The following is a 20,229-nucleotide window of genomic DNA, read 5'->3' as shown; positions in this document are numbered from 1 at the left end:
CCAATTGAAGCTATAAAGTATGAAGGTGCCACTAAAAGGAGAGACAAAAATGTATATTATAATCTTATTGTTAAGGACTTTCTAATAGAAGCGACTTATTAAATACGTCTTTACTTAGGCAAATAAAGGTAGCGGCTCCGCGTCAATGCCGGGAGAACAAGTACCACCCCCTTATAAAGAGTTAGTGCCATAAAAGAGCTTCTTAAATTGATTTCTTACGTTTTTTTAGTCTGCTGACAAATATTAAAGAGGAAGAAGAAATACTACTACATTACGAAGAGTTAGTGCCGTAATAGATTTTTATATTAATTTCTTATGTTTCTTAGCTTGCCTATAAACGATAGAGAGCATAAATCGAACTAATAGTGTGGCTGGTACTAAGAATTGGTTTTATAAGCTTCGGCCAGGCGGATTTCTATAACCCTAGGATAACAATCTCTTTAGTATAATAGTTATATTTATTAGAACTTACAGAACTCACTTTAATTCGCCTACTTATTTTATGTTCTAAACTATTCTTTATACTCGGATATATTAGAGTCTATCTATAGCCCTGAGATTAAACTAACACTAGCGTCCCAAATCCAATAAACGCGCATAATTGATAGTCCTTGTGTAGGATAAATATAGGGTAAGCCCCTAAGGATTCGCATTGGTAGTCCCACTTACTGCTTGTAAACTAGGTCAGGCACATTAATGATTTAATATTCCGAGAAATTAAGGGCACTCTTCGCTGTGTCCAAAACAGTAAGGTAGCAGATTATTGTAGTAATCTAATAATCGTCAGTCTATCTCTTTATATTATTAATATTCAATATTAGTATAAGGCCATATTGATATTGAATACTAAATTCTTACTAAGCCTCTATATAAATATAAGGTGCGAACCGCGCATAACCAAGGCCTCGGCCGAAATGCACGCCTAGATGTCGCCTAAAATGGATACCTTATGTCTTAGCCGGACACCTTACATCGTCCCTATAACCTTTATATACCTTATTATACTATATTATATATAATAGAGTAGTATATCTCTCTAATACTTAGTAAAAGCTATAAAACTAGCTATTTTTATATATTCTCTTTTAATAACCAATATATTTCGTATTGAACATATCATATTAATATTAAACGTTTAATATTCAATATTCAGTACTATAACACCACTGCATCTATTAGCGACTCGGTCAATCGAGGCACGAGCACGGCAAGAGGGTCGCGCAGGCCTATACGATTATATTATCTATAAACGAGGATCTAAAGCTAGAGAAAGGAAAGGGGAAGAACGGAAGCACTGCTCGAAGTTATATACAATCCTCTGGTCACGTGACGGCAATTTACGGCAATCTAACGGCGATTTGCCAGTACTATAACAATGGCAACGTAGAGCGGGACACGTTATAAGGCAATTACCTTTACAAATTTAATATTTACTAATAGTAGTCCTTTTTATACAAGGCTTTAATTGTATCTATATAAATAAGAGAGCACGTGAGTCGGTCTGCGTGTGGGGAAATTAGTAGCTATTATTTTAAGTGCCTACTTAGTGTATAGCGAGCTTTAAAGTAAGCAAAGAACTCTCTTCTGTGATTTAACTACTATATCTTCCTAAAAATGATCTCAAATAGTAGTGGAGTGTTAGAATAAAGGAGGAAATGGAACATGCACGGTTTAGTATTGCTCTTAGCTGTTCTGCCTAAAGCGACAGAGTTAGATCCTTACTAGATAGTTATACAAGTGTAATATGCCTTAGTAAGAACAGATATATCTTTAAATACGCTGCGAGCCTCAAACTAATTTAGATTTACTAATTCTTATATTTTGTCCACTGTTATATATTTAATCTTCTACCTTTTTTCTACCGCTCTTCTGTTCAGGCTGGGGCTTATATACGCTTAAAATAAACAACTTACGGTAGTTTCTAACGGAGTTTTTACAGGAAATAATAGATATCCTCGCGGATATGTCTCTTGTAGTGATCCGGGCTTTGACGATAATATAATGACTTATCTTTTACTACCTTTAGCTTTAGAAAGGACAAGGGTAAATAGCTTGGATTTTCTATATACTCTAATATAGAGAACCGCTAACTAAACTGCAACATTTCCGCGACTTAATGTATTACTAGGAGCTTATATAGCTATAAAGTACCTTGAAAATAGATATATTACACTACCGTAAACCTAGCTAGGTAAGCCAAGAGCAGGTAAAATAGTCTATATATTTAGTATATCTCAGCCAAGTAATAGTGAAGTATTAGTAGACGTTCTATAGTGGACATTTAACGGTACCAGCGGTGACCTAAGAGGAAAACTATTAACTGCTTAAAATTTTAATAATAATAGATGTTATTAAATTAATAATGGTAGCATTTCTATAACACGTTAGAATTAGTTTCCCAACCCTATCCCTAGCCAACTAGGGTCCACCTATAAACAATAGTGCGAGACTAATCTATTAGTACCTACGGATCTATAGACTAATTCCACGTATACTATATACTGGGTTTAGTAGTGGCTAATAAAGCCTAGCGTGCCAGGGTTACCTAGCAGTAAAGATAAGTATTATACAACATACTCCGACCTTAGTATTATTACTAGCGTGCTTTAGGATAGCCCTTTAAACCCACTTCCCTAGCAAGACCCTTAAAGCAACACTGTTTCTAATTTCTAGTCCCATATAGCATACACTACTAACCCTCTCTCAACTGGTACTATTGCCTCTTTCCTATCTTAGTCGGCAGTTTCCAAATAATCGTAAAGGTAATGCCATGATATATATCTCTTTATATTCTTTATTTCACTTAGACCTTTAGGACGACACTAGAATTATAATATTCACTGCTCTAGAGGGAGTGAATAAGGTAGAAAATAATATATACACTCTAATAGATAGAGTCCGTATTCGGTAAATAGAGTTTAATAAAGCGTCTGCATCTACTTCTCTAGCATACTAAACTATTAATATATTTATTTTCCTGCATCTCTAGTTATCTTGTTAATTTATCTATTACGGATAAGTTTGGGTATTTATACGGGACGTCTATAGGACTAAGGATTAGTAATAGTAATAAACGTCTAGTTAATTCCAGAGCAATAATATAATAATTATATAATAGAAAGTCACTTAAAACTCTACGTCTAATAACCGTAAAAACGGGCTCTTTACCAACCAAATAACATAGTTTAAGATTCTATAGCTTATCGTCAGGAAAACGGGGGGTGGCGCACGAAATTTAGTTTCGCTAAAAGTGTTTTTGGGGCCCGGGGCTAGCTCTCCGCCATATTAGCCGACCCCCTAGAGCTCTACGCTAGCTTTCCGCCATATTAGCTGACCCCCTAGAGCTCTACGCCAGCTTTCTNCCATATCAGCTAGGCCCTAGAGCTATACGCTAGCATTATGCTAGCTTATGGCTATAAAATAAATATTATTACTATTATTGCGTTTATTGCTATTAGGGTATTAAAATCCTAAAGGCCTCCTAGCAGGCTCCTAGCAGGCTTCCTAGCAGGCTCCTAGTAGGACTTTAATTTTCCTGGTTATCTTAATCGTCCTGACAGCGNCCCACAGTGCTATCGGGTCCCCACTATATTCCCGGCAGCCTCTACGTGTCTTTGCATACCCCTTGTACACCTAAATACCACTTATTTTTTTTTACCCTTCCTTCCATCCTCTCTACCTAGGGAGGCACTACAATGGCAGCTAGTAGATGACTGTGGCCAGAACCAGACGACCGTCGCCAGAACCAAGACGACCGTCATCAGAACCAGACGACCGTCATCAGGACCAGACGACCGTCGTCAGACCAGACAACCGTCGTCAGGACCACCGTCGCCAGAACCAGACGACGTCGCCAGAATTAGACAAACCGTCGTCAGACCACCGTCGCCAGAACTAGACGACCGTCATCAGGACGACCGGTCATCAGGACCAGACGGACCGTCGCCAGAACTAGACGACCGTCGCCAGAACCAGACGACCGTCATCAGAACCAGACGACCGTCATCAGGACCAGACGACCGTCGCCAGAACTAGACGACGATCGTTCGAACAACCAGTCAGCAACACCACGAAACGACTTAATCGATCGATCGAATCGAACCAGAGCCTCGATATCAGCCCGCTACCGAATCAAATTGAATTAGATACCATAGACAGATATAGACGGTAGGCACAGACAGGTAGGCATATACAGGTAGGCACAGATAGGTATAGGGCAGGCAGGTAGGCAGGGCAGGTAGGCAGGCAGGTAGGCAGGCAGGTAGGCAGGCAGGTAGGCAGGCAGGTAGGCAGGCAGGTAGGCAGGCAGTAGGCAGGCAGGTAGGCAGGTAGGTAGGCAGGCAAGTAGGCAAGCAGGTAGGTAGGCAGGCAGACAGGTAGGCGGGTGCTAGGCCTAGTTAGGAAATCAGTACACGGCCGGTGGATCGTCAGGAATATCGCCAATTGACGATTTGGAGCCTCTGCAAGAGGCTTCCCACTTATTTTAATTAATTGCTTAATAACCAAATTTAAATTTAAAACCTATTATTATTCCCATATAAATATTGCAGTTATAGAAAATATTATAACTATTATAGTAAAAGATATATTATAATTTTTAAAATTAATATTATTAATATTACTAATATTGCTAATATTGCTAATATTGCTAATGTTGCTAATGTTGCTAATGTTGCTAATGTTGCTAATGTTGCTAATGTTGCTAATGTTGCTAATGTTGCTAATGTTGCTAATGTTGCTAATGTTGCTAATGGGGCCCGGGGCTAGCGTAAAGAAGTGTACATGAGCAGATCAGCGGATCCAGCTAAAATGACCCCGGGCCAGCCCCGGGCCAGCCCCTGGCTAGCCCCTACTACTCTCCCGTTTTCCTAACGCATAAAGAAAACGAACTTACCTTATCCCAACTTACTTTACTCCTCTTAGTATACTTAAAGGACATTTATAAATGGCAGTTATATAGACCTTTTCGGGAAGGGGATTGGAGAGATATAGTGTAAATTAATTAAGGGAGAAGTTGAAATAGGCGTGGGGATTATGTAAACCCTAAAAATCAGCCGAGAACTCTTTATAGAGCGTTACTAATGTGGCACAGCTTGGAATATGAATAGCTTTTTAGTAATAGACGGCTGCATCTTGCCCTAATTAATTGGAGCTCTTTATTTAACAAAACTGTATAAAACATCGCATAATTGGCCCAGACTGCTAGAGTTTATATTCTAAAGAAACGCCGCTTTAAAGGCTTAGAATCCGGCGTAGTTTTACTAAATTGTCCTAAGGTATAAGCATAAAGTAAGCTAGTAGAGAGGGGCTGGGGTTATCAGTGCCCCTAATAATAGGTATTAGTCTTATATACAAAGATTTACTACGCGGGGGTAAGCTTCTTACGACCTCTTAACCTCCTATGTGTATTAGCAGTGCAGCTAGGCACACTCGCATTCTATTTCATATACTAGAGCGACAAAAGAGGTCGGTTAGACATTTGGAGATATTCCAACTAGAAAATAAACGGTGCTTTAGTGCTAGGCCTTCTAGACAATAGGGATCTATAGAGGTGGCCCATGCGCTTTTGACGATCCTTGGCATAGTGTTGATTCCCATATTGGCGATAACTTGTAGATAATATATTGGAGACACGCCTATAAAAGTACAGTTCGGCGAATTAAGCTTTAGGGAACTACTTAAAGTCCTCTAAGCAACCAGTAATTATAATTCGTTAAAATTAGTAAGCGCTTTGCAAACTACTATTTCCTCCCGCCCCTCTGGTATTCCCTAGTAGATTACACTAAAATAAAATCATATTTCCTTTCTAATGCTATAGAACTTTAGTAGGGTTGCCTATGGTTGTAATAAGTTAATAGTAGTTATCGGAATGAGAATATTCTTACTAACTGTTTCTGAGCTAATAGGATACACCTATTACTACTCCCATTTCCTTAATACTCCGTTATATCTTACGTTTAAGCTACGCGATATTACCCTTAGAGCTAGAGATATAGGTTTTAGCACCGTGTTTAAATAAAACCTTAACAATAGTCTTGTGTCCCCCAAGCACTATATAGTATAGTGGCGAGTAATGCGGTATTCCTAGGTTTACTAAACCGCGTACACTTTATAGAATATCTTAATCCATCTCAATTGGGTAATTAATCTTAGCCCCATTCCAAATAAGAAGAAGGATAATAGCTTTATAACCTATCGCATAGGCTCTACTTAGTGGAGATCCGCAGCTAGTCCGCGCGTTAACTTTAGCACCTCTCTTAATAAGTAGCTCTGCAATGCCGTAATAACCTTTATAGCATGCCACAGTCAGTAGGGACACTAAGGATTATAGGTTAATGTCTGCCCCTTTATTAAGAAGATATCTCACTAGGTCTTCGCGACCTCTCTAGACTATATAAGCGAGTAGACGGCCTTATATAAGACGACATCTATTAATACACGCTCTATAGCGCACAAGGAACCTTACAATATCCTTAAATAAAGAAAGGCAAGCGTTTATAAATAGGGTTAACTAAAATATAGGGATATAGTGGTATAGACCGTTGTAAAGTAGATCCTGTTAAAGGATATTTTCTTAGTACGGATACTGTATCTTAGTAATTCGTATATCGTTAGCAATTAAACGGTCGTGACCTGCTAGCAGCAACTCTACGGGCTTAGTATCGTTGCCGTAGTCCAGAGTTATTGCGTTGCCGGGAAAGTAGGTTACTTTAAGCAATAATATCTTTAGGGCAGTATCCGGACGAAGATTCCTCCAGAATAATCCAAGAGTAGAGGCGTAGTTGAACTAAAAAGTTCTTTTTACGTAGAGGACGTCGCGCGCCTTATAGTAAATCTGACTGCAACTATATAAGATTTTAACGTATATTCCCGCTCCTGGCGTAACGGCTATTATTAACCCATGTCGGAACCCCAAAACCAACTAAATAACCAGTGTTTTTACTAATCCGCCTAAAAGAAGCTCATATATTTAAATGCGTAATTTAGTTAGTAATTTAAGAAATGACCTTTGTGGCAGTAGAGGGGTTTTTATAGGTTTAGGTTTAGAAGGTTTTAAGCGTAAGCATCGGCAAAATATGGTACCCTTTCAATGGCCTCAATGGCTGGTGGTTGACGCAATTGGCGCGCAGTTGAGGTCATTTGGCAACTCGACCGACTAGCCTATGTCGTGTTTTTTTGACACGCAGCCTGCGCGCAGCCTGCGCATTTGGCAACCATAATTATATTTACCTCTTTTATACTAATAGCATATTTAAATAAATAAAAGCTATTTTAAAGCTATTTATAAGGCTAGCAAAATAAATATTATTATTTTAGATAATTTAATATAATATAGCGATGGTTCTCTTCTACCTATCTACCTATTGACTTACCTACCTGGCCTATCTACCTACCTGCCTGCATCGCCTACCTGTCTGCATTGCCTACCTGTCTACATTGCCTACCTGTCTGCATCGCCTACCTGTTTGCATCTGCCTACCTGTCTATATCTGCCTACCCGTCAGCATCTGCCTACCTGTCTGCATCTGCTTACCTATCTGCATCTGCTTACCTGTCTGTATCTGCCTACCTGTCTACATCTGCCTACCCGTCAGCATCTCCTGTTTGTGCCTACCTGTCTGTGCTACCTTGATTCGATTAATCGATCGAATCGTTTATAGTGTTCGGCTGGCTAGTCGTTGTCGTCTGCTCTGGCGACAGTCGTTTGGTTCTAGCGACGGTCGTCTGGCTCTGGCGACAGTCGTCTGGTTCTGGCGACGGTCGTCTGGTTCTGGTTAACGGTCGTCTGGCTCTGGTAACGGTCGTTTGGTTTCTGGCGACGGTCGTCTGGCTCTGGCGACGGTCGTCTGGTTTGGCGACAGTCGTCTGACTCTGGAGACGTTGTCTGGTTTCTGGCGACGGTCGTCTGGCTCTAGCGACGGTTGTCTGGCTCTGGCGGACGGTCGTCTGGTTCTGGTAACGGTCGTCTGGTTCTGGCGACGGTTGTCTGGTTCTAGCGACAGTTGTCTGGCTCTGGCGATAGTCGTCTGGCTCTGACGACGGTTGTCTGGTTCTGGCGACGGTCGTCTGGCTCTGGCGACGGTCGTCTGGTTCTAGTAACGGTCGTCTGGTTCTGGCGACGGTGTTTAGTTCTAGCGATAGTCATCTAGTTCTAGCAACGGTCCTCTGCTGGCTGCCGTTCTAGTGCTCCCTAGTATAGGAGGATGTAAGGAAGGAAGGAAGGGTAAAAAATAAGGCGGCTACATAGGCAGAGACACGTGTAGACGCTATCGGGAATATAGCGGGGACCCGATGCAGAGCTTCGTGTAGAGCCTCCGTACGCAGAGCTTCGCGCAGAGCCTTTGTGCAGAGCCTCTGTACGTAGAGCTTCGTATAGAGCTTCGTGCAGAGCTTCGTGCAGAGCTTCGTGCAGAGCCTCCGTACGCAGAGCTTCGCGCAGAGCCTCGTGCAGAGCCTCTGTACGTAGAGCTTCGTGTAGAGCTTCGTGTAGAGCTTCGTGTAGAGCTTCGTGTAGAGCCTTGTGCAGAGCCTCTAAGTAATAAAACTGTGTAAAAATTCATTTGCGTAATTAGCATATAACTTTACCTTAATTGCATGTTAAGGAATATACAGTTAGCTTTTAAAGTTGTTAAATAGGTTAACTGCGTGTTAAGAAATATACAGTTAGCTATTAAGTAGGTTAACTGCGTGTCAAGGAATATATAGTTAGCTTTTAAAGTTGTTAAATAGGTCAACTGCGTGTTATTTAACTTTTAGATGTGTTAAATTGGTTAATTGCGTGTCAAGTTGGTCAATTGCGTGTCGAGTTAGTTAAATTGCATGTCAATTACGCGAAACGCGAAAACCAAAGTCTACTTGAATCTCATCCTGCGAATATTTTCCCGATGAGGTTAATATATTTTAAGTAGGCTTTTTCCAAAGCTATTTCCTAATACCAGATGGAAATGCTAACGTGTTTTTTAGAGGACCACCAGTTTTGTAGCGTGTCATGGCGTTAGTATTAAAATTAGTGGGTATTAAAGAGTTCTTAATAGGCTAGGCGAGTGTGTACGAATATATAGGTGTAGTTAACTAAAGGGGAAGGTTATATAAAAGGCTTTAGGGACTAGAGGGCGCTGGAATATAAATAAAAAGATATAATTCCAAACTAGAAAACTGTACACGTAAGAATATAACGGATTATCTGTATTAGGGATCCCCTGTTTAGTAGTATCTATATTATTAATGCACTCCACTTCAAGAAAAGACGGCTACCTGCACGATTTTCCCCTTTTTCCTAAGCTGGGCTGGTATGCGGAGTTAGGAAATCCTAAAATAGCCCCTCCTTTACATACCCCTGCCCTTATCTATAGTAGGTAAAGGGCGTAAAGGCTTCTCGTTATGGGTTAGTTTTAATCGCGCTATATTGTGGTCTATATAGGGCGGCTAGGCTTTGGTTCTAACCAACTATACCTAACACGTTAACGAAAATAGCACTCCCGGGCATTCTATATAATTGCTGCACGGCAGCCTTTATTTAAATTTAATAGATAATACCTCTCTCCGTGCTTCACCCTACCTTATCTATCTATAGCCACTCTATAATATAGCGAAGAAGAAATGCAATATATATTATTGATTACTATTACCTTAGAATTATATAGACTATTTGGAAATTTATAATCCTAATCAGAGAAAACCTCACAAGTATAAGAAATACTTTAATATTAGCTAGGGTATATACTAAAGCACATACAGAGCCAGAGTAAGCAGCGCAGCTACCAATGCGTAATAAAAAAAATTAGCCAGAAAGATTCGTTATAGAGATAAAGCCATTTATTAATTGGCATATATAATACTAATATTGTTACAGGCATTACCAATTTTGGTATAATACGCTAAAAGGGAATGTAAAAGTAGCGTTAATAAAGAGGTTACCCTAGTCGACAGATGTTAATAAACAGTATTTTACAGCGGAAAGTATATTTACTACTAATAAAGAGGAGTTAGATATGCCTGTATAAAGCTTTCCTATATAGGAGTCTATATAGTAAAAACTCTAGATATAGCTCTATAGGACCTTATATATAGTTATATTATTTATTTAGCCGTAAGAATAAATATATAGATTTTTTATTGCACTCTAAATATTCTTAGTAGCAAGGATATATAAATATATAAGATTTTTATTCTCTTATAAATAGTCTTAGTAGTAGTTAGATAAATTAATTATAACTTTATCCTAAATTTACCTCGCTGAAAAATCTATTAGTAGTAGTTGTCTTAGAACTAGGGGTATAACTATAGTTCTCTTTTTAACTTCAGAATTAGAATACCAAACCCTTGCTGCTAGTATTTTCCACTGCCGGTTTCGTTTCCCCTTAGGTATAGGTTAAACTAGAATTACTATACTAGAAGCCTAAAACAGTCTTAGTCCTAACGTCTTATAAAAGAAGATTATAAATTAGTTATAAGTTACTGTTCCGTTAGTAGCCAAGGCGTATTAGTTTTAGATTTATATATATAGAACTAATCTCGGTACCGCATTAAGAAATACACATCAGCGTTATAAGTTAGGCTTAACTCGTCAGCTTTCCTAAATATTGTTAAGCATCTTTTGCAGAAAGAGGACTGTTATCGCCTTTAGCTCTCTATAATATTCTCCAATTCACTTTTAGACTCTAGAGAGTTTATATATAGTTCGGTTAGTAATTAGTAACGGTAAAAGGGTCGCTTTTCTACATTTTCTAGTAAAGGGGGTTGTTGTTTTTGTCTTAGAATTTATATAAGGTTTAATTTTAAAGGACAGGAAAGTATTATATAAGCTATTACGGTTTTTCTAAAAGAGTATTAGGGTTGCTGCATTTGTAAATAAAGTATAGGCATATAGGTTTCCTTAAACTTAGAATATATAGTTTTTATAATTTAATTATAGTCTTATATAAGTTAGGCGACAATTTAGGGACGTGTTTTAGGTTAAATTTAGCATATACTTTTACAGCTAGTGCCCTATATAATTTGAAGGCATAACCTTTTTCTATCTATATAGAGATTTCAAGCTTCTATACACTTGCCGCTGGCGGCATCCTAGTAATAATTATTACTATTTATATTATTTTATCTTTTATCAACTTTTTATTTAAACCCTCTATATAGTTCTAGATATTTAAAATTTTTATCTATTTACGCCTTTATCTCTTTATAAGCGTACCTCGCTATAAAGCTTTATTACAGGCTATATATATAGCTAGAACAATCTCATCTAATATTATTGGCGTAAATACTCTTAAAGATGCTAGTATACGAGCTGCACGCCTTTCACTCGCAAATTTTATACCATTATTCTTCTTAAATCATTTAGGATATACTACATATATTATTAGAGTACCGCTATAGTTTATAGTACGCTTTTATAGCTTAATTGCTATTATTACCGTTATAGAGAGTATATTCCATATAGTAATAATCCTAATAATAAAATTATTCTCTTTAAAGAACCTTAAAAATATATATGGTATTCTTATAAGTATTAATAATCTATACTATAATCTAACTAACGCCTTTTACTTCTAGGGAGCCGCAACTCTAACTCTACTTATACTTATCCTTCTAATAAGAAGGTATTTCTATAAAGTGTTTCTTAAAACGCATATATTCCTTATAGTTGCGACTATAATTTCTATTTACTAGCATATAACAACTATTGCAAGCAAAGTAGTGCTTATAGTGCTAAGCGCCACCTTTATATTAATGGGAGTCTTCTAGATCGGTCGAATCTTCTATTATAATATCCCTCCTCTCAAAGCTAGAGAGCCTTAGCGACTAAAGACAATTTCATTCTTAACTCTTAACGACTATCGTCCTAAGGCACTATAAATTGCAGAACCATAGTATATAACTAGGAGTTGAACTAAATATTAGTACTACTTAGGCTTAGTAGTAACAGAGGAAAAGTATAGATTAGCTATAGATAGTATCTACTTACGTATTAAGCTGCCTCGGCCATAGAAAATACAGGCGGGCCACTATATTTAACTTTGCCTTCCGACTCTAGGGGCCTAGTCATTAATTTAAACTCACCCTTTTATAATTATATGGTGGGGATATAACTCTAATAGTGTTTCTATTAATCTTTTAATTAAAAAACAAAAGGGCTTCACCTTACAATTATTAGAGCTTATAAATACATAGCTTAGGGAGTTTCTAATCCTACTTAATAGTCTATACGGCCATCCAGAGAACTTTGGGATCTACTCTACTGTTATTTTATTCGTGGCGGACATTAAAATTGCTGGTGTAATTCTATACGCAAAAGAACTTCTAGAAAGCAGCCAAAAGAATAAAATATATACTAGAAAAATTGTTCTTATCTAAAGATACAGTACTAAAGGTAAGCTCTATATTAAGCGCAATTGATATAATCTAATATACTAGGATATCCTATATTTATAAGAAGCATATTATAAGACCTTCTTAAGCTAGAAAAGTTAATATATAACACCGAAGAGGGTAAGGAACTACAGCTTAATAAGAAAGAATCTACGGAGCTTAATGAGAAAAAACATGTAATGTTAACTGCATTAAATAAAATAATACTATACTAATGGTAATAGATCCTTAATATTATTGTAGATAATACTTCTTCTTTAGACAACTTTAAAGAAATATTTGGAGAGGAGTATTAACGTATTACTCGCTATAAAGGAGATCTCTTAATTAAATATATACTGAGAAGCTATATTCTAGATACCCCTAGACTTAAGGCTGTTGCAGATATATTATATAAATATGCTATAGTTGAACATTATATTAATATAATAAATAGTCTCAGCAGATATAAAAACTCGAGATAGAGTAAAAGACTAGGTTTATAAAAAAAATATAAGAGAGATTATTTTTAAGGATATAAGGTTTTATATAAAGAAAAGTGGTAGTAATATATTATTACCGGTATAGTAATAAAAAAGTATATAGATAATAATAGTTACTTAATTTATAATTACTAGTAAAGACTATAAAATAAAATTCTAACCTTTGCATAGAAAATATTTAATATCTCAGCTATTAATATAATGATGCTAGCCAAGGAATCTTATTCTATCTATATAATAGAGTGTTCCTATATACATACGCGGCGCAGTCTATCTAAACATAAAGGTACCCCAACTCCCGCAACTTAGTTTCTCACCTAACGCCTACTCCGAATTTTATATATCTATGGCTTTAACCTTAAAGGCTTATCGTATCACAAAGCGATCCAAGGCCAAAAATAACTAGATCTAAACCCTCTTATATAATGTCGTCAAAATCACTATTTAACCAGGCCCTAAAATATTTATAGTGTACCAGAACCTCCTTTTTACCAAAGCACCGTGGTTTAAGAAGGCTCTTCTTGGCCCTTTTATTGAAGCTAAACGCGGATATATTGCCTTTAAGGATACTAAAATCAAAGACGTGCACACAATAGGGACTTTTATTTCGTGGCTCTATAAATAGCACCCCCTCCTCTATCTTGGTAGTTCCGATAAGTAGTAGTTAGCGCTTAGTAAGATATGGGTCTTCGCTAACAAGATAAATGTGATTAATTTTGCGAACGACGTTATAACGGCTATGTGGCAAAAACGAAGAGATTAGGGGATAACTATCTCCATAACGACTTTAAACTAAATCTAGAATAACACCATACCAAACTTAATCTTTCAAAAATTTATAGTTCATGCTTCGGTTAAAATGTCTTTATCCTATATCTAAACCTATAGCAAAGATATAAATTCGGAGCTTCTTTAGGACATATTAATCCGATTTAGATAATCTCCTAACTACGAAAATATAAGTTAATTCGACTACTTCCTACTAGAAATAGTAAATTAACTAACAACATATAACGGCGTCGAAATATATTATATCTTTAATACTTATATTATTTAACGCATTATTAGCAAAACCTAGTTACTACGCTTAAATGGGGATTTGTCTGAGATAGAGCTTACTTTTAAAGACTATTGGCGGTCAACCGAAACGCTTTTTAACGCTATCCGAAATTTAAGCGTTTGTAAAGGAGTAGACTCAGATAATAATTTAATTTTTAAGCTTTAGCAGTTTGTCCCTAAAGGAGCTAATATTAATTATCTTGTATTCTCTAGAGACCGTAGTGGAACGGATATATAGATTAGAATGGGTGATAATAAAAAGCTAAAGGACATAGTCGCTGTGGCGTGCACTTCTCTCGCCGTTATAGCCTGCGCCGAAGTAAAGGTGGTTATTAGTTACCAGTAATAAATTTAATTCTTACATACTCTAAACTTATACATATACCCATTTTAAATTCATATCTAACCTAACTTATATACAAGCACTAAAAGGAGGTAGTAGCCGAGGTTAATAATAATGTGGTATTAAAAAAAGTAAATAATAAGAGGAAGGCGCTAAGGTAAGGATGGAAACAACCTAATGGTGCTAATTTTGTAAATTTTTACATCATTGCCATGTAATGCTAATCTTAGAACGTACCTATATTTTTATATACTTCTAAATCTCTTATTTTAATTGCCATTCGTGTTTAGTTCGGCTAGGGGTATAGGTAGCTTATATTAGCGTAGCGGCACTATTAAAAATTACGTAAAGGGTAGAAATTTAGTTTAATAAGCGTTTAAGTCTAGCGGGTATAAAGAGGCTTATCCTCCCTAACATTTCAATACTAGCACAGCTTCCTCTTTAAAAACCCTCTCTCTATATAACGCATACGCAGGTATTCGGCTCTACCTACTACAATAAGTCTGCCAATATCTCCTATATTTTATTTAACAGACAAAGACCGTAAATATCTGGATATATTACCGACCTTAGTTAATTAGCTCCTAAACCTTTAAGGAAAACTGTTTAAGGCTGATACACCATACTATCTAAGCGACGGCTAGTCTGGGCCGAACCGTTCAAATCGCCCAAACTAAGGGGTGGAAATTTTGGAAAAGATTTTCCAGCATCAATTAGCAGTTTGTTACTGTCCTTCTTAGGGCTCGCTAATATCTCTATCTCTAACGATAAACATTACTGGCCCTCTAAATATTAAGATTATCCGGGACAAGAAGGTTTCTGCTAGCGGGGATAAGTTTACAGCCATGCACGACAGCATAGATAAGACTAATGCGGATGGCGAGAGCACAGGGGATAAATCTAATTAAATTTTTCATAAGGAGCTCCAGAAGGAACTTAATAAGTTAAAATTTAAGGGACAAAACCTTAAGGACGAATTTTAGTGATAACTACTAGAGATTTTCCAACTTTTAGCCGCAAGTGTTAGCCATATTTATTCGCTAGTTTATCTCTTTATTCTTATTTTCCGCTTTACTAATCTAGTTTAAGTATATACATTTTAAGATGTTTAACGTTGCAATATACACTAAGTGATATTAAGCACTAAAAGGGAATACTTAATTAAGTATATTACGGACGTTTCCTTTTAAGATACCCTTAATTATATATACAAACGTTTCGTGGAACGTCGGCATTACTTAGTATATATAAGGGGGTAATATAAACGGGACGCCCCCCCGCTAGTACGGTAGACAAAATAACCTAGTTCTACTATATCACTTTAGACTCGCTTATTTCTTTACCCATACTAGCGGGGGGGCGTCTAAGGCATTAATATTACCCCCTTATAATCAATATAACTTAATTTTCCTTAACAAGCACGTATGGAATAAATCTGCGCCCTACGACCTCTCGCAAGCTATAGGCGTGGAGCTTTACAAAAGTTTTATAAAAATCTCTACTAAACAAATGCTCTGCGAGAGCTCTAGGCACGTAGTAAATATTTAAAGAATAGTTAAGGGCTCTATCATTAATACGCCAGAAATGCTCTTAAATTCCATTATAGTTATAAAACCATTTACATACAAAGCTATATAAATTATCCCAATTATCCCAATTATTAATCTCTTCTATGCCTTTTATAAGTTCTAGACTAAATGCTTCTTTTAGTACTGTAAGAATATCCCTACATTAAGCGTAAAGAAGCTTATAAGGTCCCTTTTTAAAGTAGGCATAATAATATACTTCTTAAGCGTAAGATTTAATAAACAAAGAGGAAGATAAATTAAGAAAAGATGCCCTTCTCACTAAGTAATAGAGACTGCTTATTTTCGTGTTATTCCATTAGGAGAATTATAGAATTTCTAGAAAGAGATATCCCTACTTAGCTTGCTATAAAGCCGAGGTTAAAAGTATTACTAGCCTATTAGAGAACCAAAGTATACTCTAATCAGAAGTACTAGTCTTAAATTCACGGAAATAATAGGCGAATTTTTTATTCAGATAGAAGTAGAAGAATAATTTAGTTATCCACCGTTGATTAATGCAGAAGGCTGTAAGCTGTAGCTCTTTCTCTAACGCTTGGTTAACAGATTTACGGGTATTAAATTAACTATCTCTCTTAGTCTAATCTAGTTAAAATAGTGCGAAGCAACTAAATGTATAATAGATACTTAAGTGCAATAGCTTAATTGCAATACGTTGCGATGTAAGTAGTAATTCTGGAACCAAAATACTGAGATATATTTTAATAATTATCTTAGTGGGTAATTTTTCAATAGGCGCAATTTGCCTTCTAAATATTAGCTTTTTAAATGAGTATAGTAGATTTACATACATTTTGCTTAACTAAAGATGCTAGGTTTTTAACTAAAAGGAAGGGTTTTAATAGGATGTTATATATTTAGGAGATCCTTGCATAATAGGAGGGCGTTTAGTTAAACGTTAGCTTTACTAACTAAATATATATATATATATTTATTACACTTAGCTATATTTAGTATATTTTAATAATAGAACGCCCTAGTATATAAAAGACACTAAAGCATTAATTAATAGTATAAACTTTCTTCTATATACTAATATTACTGTTTTTAATATGTCTAATAATTTGATTTGGTTTAATATAGAAGGGGACGCAATCCTTTTAACAAGCCATGGTTCGCATATCCTTGTCTCTTTAAAGATATTATAGTATGCTTCCCCGCCTTTTAAGGTTATCTTTTCCGACGAGGATATTAAAAGTAAACTTAGCACCAATTGTCCTCCTGTTATTCCTATCCTTAATCTTTATACTCCTTCTCTTTATTTTATATATAGTATCTTACATAGCCATAACAGCTTAATATGGTAACTATCATCGTCGGAACAACTGTTTAATGTGGCCATAACGGCTATATACGAGCTCCGTTGCCAAGACCGTATTAACTAGTTAATTAAACTCTATTTAGAGAGCTTTCTTATAGAGCCAAAATCGTCTAAGAATATCATTGACCTTCTTGCCACGGCAATGGTTTATAGGTTTAAGCGGATATTCCAAGAATTATCAATTATGCTAGTGTACGAGGCTACTGCCCCCCTTAGCCAGTTATTCTCTCGGAATAGCGGCAAAGTCCTTAGAAAAGCTCTACTAGGTAATAACCTCCTTTTTATACAAGCGATAAATAATAACACGTAGAAGAATCGATGGAATTAGAAAAACTTAAGCTTTAGCGTCAACTTATAGAAACCCTGCCTTCTCTTCTAGCACCCATAGGGTGCGTTAACGTAAAATGCCCCCTCCCAGGACTTAAAGCTAGAGGTTTCATCAACAAATTAACAAGGCTTGGAATTTGGCCTTTGTCAATTTCCGAGCTTAGCTTAGGGGAGACACTACGAAAGCTGGGAGAGTTTCGTAAGGTAGAAGAATCTATTATAGTTAGAAAGTATAGAGGCTATATATATGGATGCGTCTTCCATTATAAGCTATGAAATTTTCTTAAGGATATAGGACGCATTTAAGAGCACACACAAGCCTTATATACTGGGCATCCTATCTAACGCAACGTCACCAACCTAGAGAGAATACCAACTAATATACAAATTGATGGGACAAAGTTTCTTCTCCGACTACGTGGAGGACTATATACCTCTATTTGGCTTAATAGCTGCAGAATAGTGACTATATTCTTCCGAAAGGTTATAGATGCCCTAGGGAGTGATGTTCTACAGGGAGTGGAAATTAAGTTAATTATAGTGGAGCTCCCCTAGATTATAGGCTTTGCATAGGGATTTCAAATATCAAAAAACAGCTTAGAGGACTTTCTCTCATTACTAAACAGAATTACAGAGACCGTAGCTGAAGGGGACAAACTTGAAAATCTTATACTTGTTGCTAATATTTACCAAGGTCCTAAAGATATAAAGGCTAAGTAGTTTATATTCTATTAGATTAGAGGTCTAGAGTTTTAGTTCGTAAAATAGTATAGACTACCTTAAGAAAATGTTATATACCGAGACCTTATAGCTCCTTACGAGCTTTAGAAATTTCCTTATATCCTAATAAAGGGATCTATTAGCATTAAGCTGAAATTTTCAGTTATTAGTAGGAGTTATGTGTTACGGCACTGGCAGAACCTAATAGAACTTGGTAGAAAATGGCAGCTATAATAAAGTTTATTCCGCCCGGAGGCACTAAGCCTAAAGGGTACTAGTACTATATTATATAATTACACTTTCTTTAGTCTTGCTATATTCTCGTACAAGCCTATATATATGCCTTATTTAGTATTCCCTAGTATTACTTATGCCTTATTCTACGAGATCTCGTAGGTGGTTAGTAGTAGGTAGTCTTAGGGGGCTGTTCCTCTAAGTATTCAGTGTCCTATCTTCGGCAATTGAAGCGAGATCTGCTAGTGGCACGAGGGTGCATAGTATGGGATGGTTAAAGCGTAAAAGGGGGGGGGGAGTTTCTAACTATAGTGGACGGGTTATTGATCTAATTCTGCCTTAAGTCGTTTAGTAGCTATTGCATATTTTACTGTCGCTCGGACCGTGTCTACGTTTGGTGTCTACTATCTAGGGTCAATTAGCGCCTTCCCCCTAAAAGCAGCTAGTTATAGTTATGGTAGGTAAACGCAGAGCTCACGTAACTCTTACGTAACTAGGCACTGTACCCTACTTCGAACAGCGCTGCCCCTTCTTCTTTTCCTTTCCTTTCACTAGCTTTAGATCCTCGTTTATAGACAATCCAATCGCATAGGCTTGCGCGACCTTCTTGCCGTACTTGTGCCTCGATTGACTAAGTCGCTAACATTATGCAAGTTATAAAGATAGATTATTCTATACCTATATTTAAAACCTCTAGCTTATATCTTTTTTAAAATTATATAAATAAACCTATATCATTTATTTTAAAGTTATAAATAGTAATATTTTAGCATATTTATAAATAATATATTTTATTTAGTAATATATAGGCTTTTGTTCTAGAGTTTAAAAAAAAGTTATTACTATGGCTTTACACCACTCTTCCTCTACTATTTATGCTCCTAAAAGTATTCTTAGAGTAGCAGAAATAAGGCAACAAATCCTTAGTTATACCTCAATAATTAATATTACAGATTGGTGCGGATTAGGTCGAAATATAAAAGGTCTAGCTATAAAGCATTTAAAAGATCTAGACTATTTTCTTTCTATGCTCTTTTCTAATCTAGAGTATATTATAAGGACCTTTTCCTCCGGTTCTGTCTCACTCCGTAGGCTATACCTTAATAACTTTGCTTAAATATGGTCTATAAATACCTCCAATATAAACATGTATATGTTTATCCTAGTATAATTAACAACAATTTCAAGTTTTATAAGGGCAATAGCTTTGTTGCTTTAAAGCGAAGGCTATACTCTCCTACTTTGCGACTAGTCCTTAGATACTTAGGATCTCTTTCAAAATATTACTATATCTACACCCTCTGAACCTATACTATTTAATATACCGTATTTCTACACCAGAAAAGGGTTCCGTATTAATATACTTATTTATAATAACTCCTATATTACTACTACATGGGATAGTATTCCAGGAATTTGTATTTATAGTCTAGGATTTACTATTGTTTTAAAAAAAGACTTAACAAAAGTAAGGACTATCCGGTTATATAAATTTTATAACTTCCCTATTTAAAATCTAAATAGTAAGACGCCATTAAATTATATTGATATTTTTGGGCAAGATTTATGTCTTGCAATTAACTGTAATCCTTATATTACTAATATAAGTTTTACTCTTCTTACAAATACATACCTTTAACTAGTTAGTGCATTTCAAAGTCTAGGTTAAAATACCTATTTTATATATTATTTCCTTACTCTATCTAACTCCTCCGTGCTTTTCTTAAGCGCTTCTGCTACTTAGTACACTATATTACTCTAAAATCTATATATTTTATCTAGTTAATC

The 20,229-nt window shown here is 36.2% G+C and overlaps 1 protein-coding gene across 1 annotated transcript; it reads left to right on the top strand.

Moving 5' to 3' along the window:
- Positions 1–1,902: 1,902 nt before the first annotated feature.
- On the top strand, positions 1,903–2,079 carry K441DRAFT_575446 (uncharacterized protein; the record flags this gene model as incomplete). Its single annotated transcript, XM_067644167.1, has 1 exon — positions 1,903–2,079. A coding segment is annotated over one exon (177 nt), but the record flags the coding sequence as incomplete, so codon positions are not given.
- Positions 2,080–20,229: the final 18,150 nt, after the last annotated feature.

This window comes from Cenococcum geophilum, assembly GCF_001692895.1.
Source record: "Cenococcum geophilum 1.58 unplaced genomic scaffold K441scaffold_40, whole genome shotgun sequence".
Lineage (NCBI taxonomy): Eukaryota > Fungi > Ascomycota > Dothideomycetes > Gloniales > Gloniaceae > Cenococcum > Cenococcum geophilum.
The sequence above is the reverse complement of the archived record's forward strand: the minus strand, read 5'-3'. Positions and strand labels throughout refer to the sequence as shown.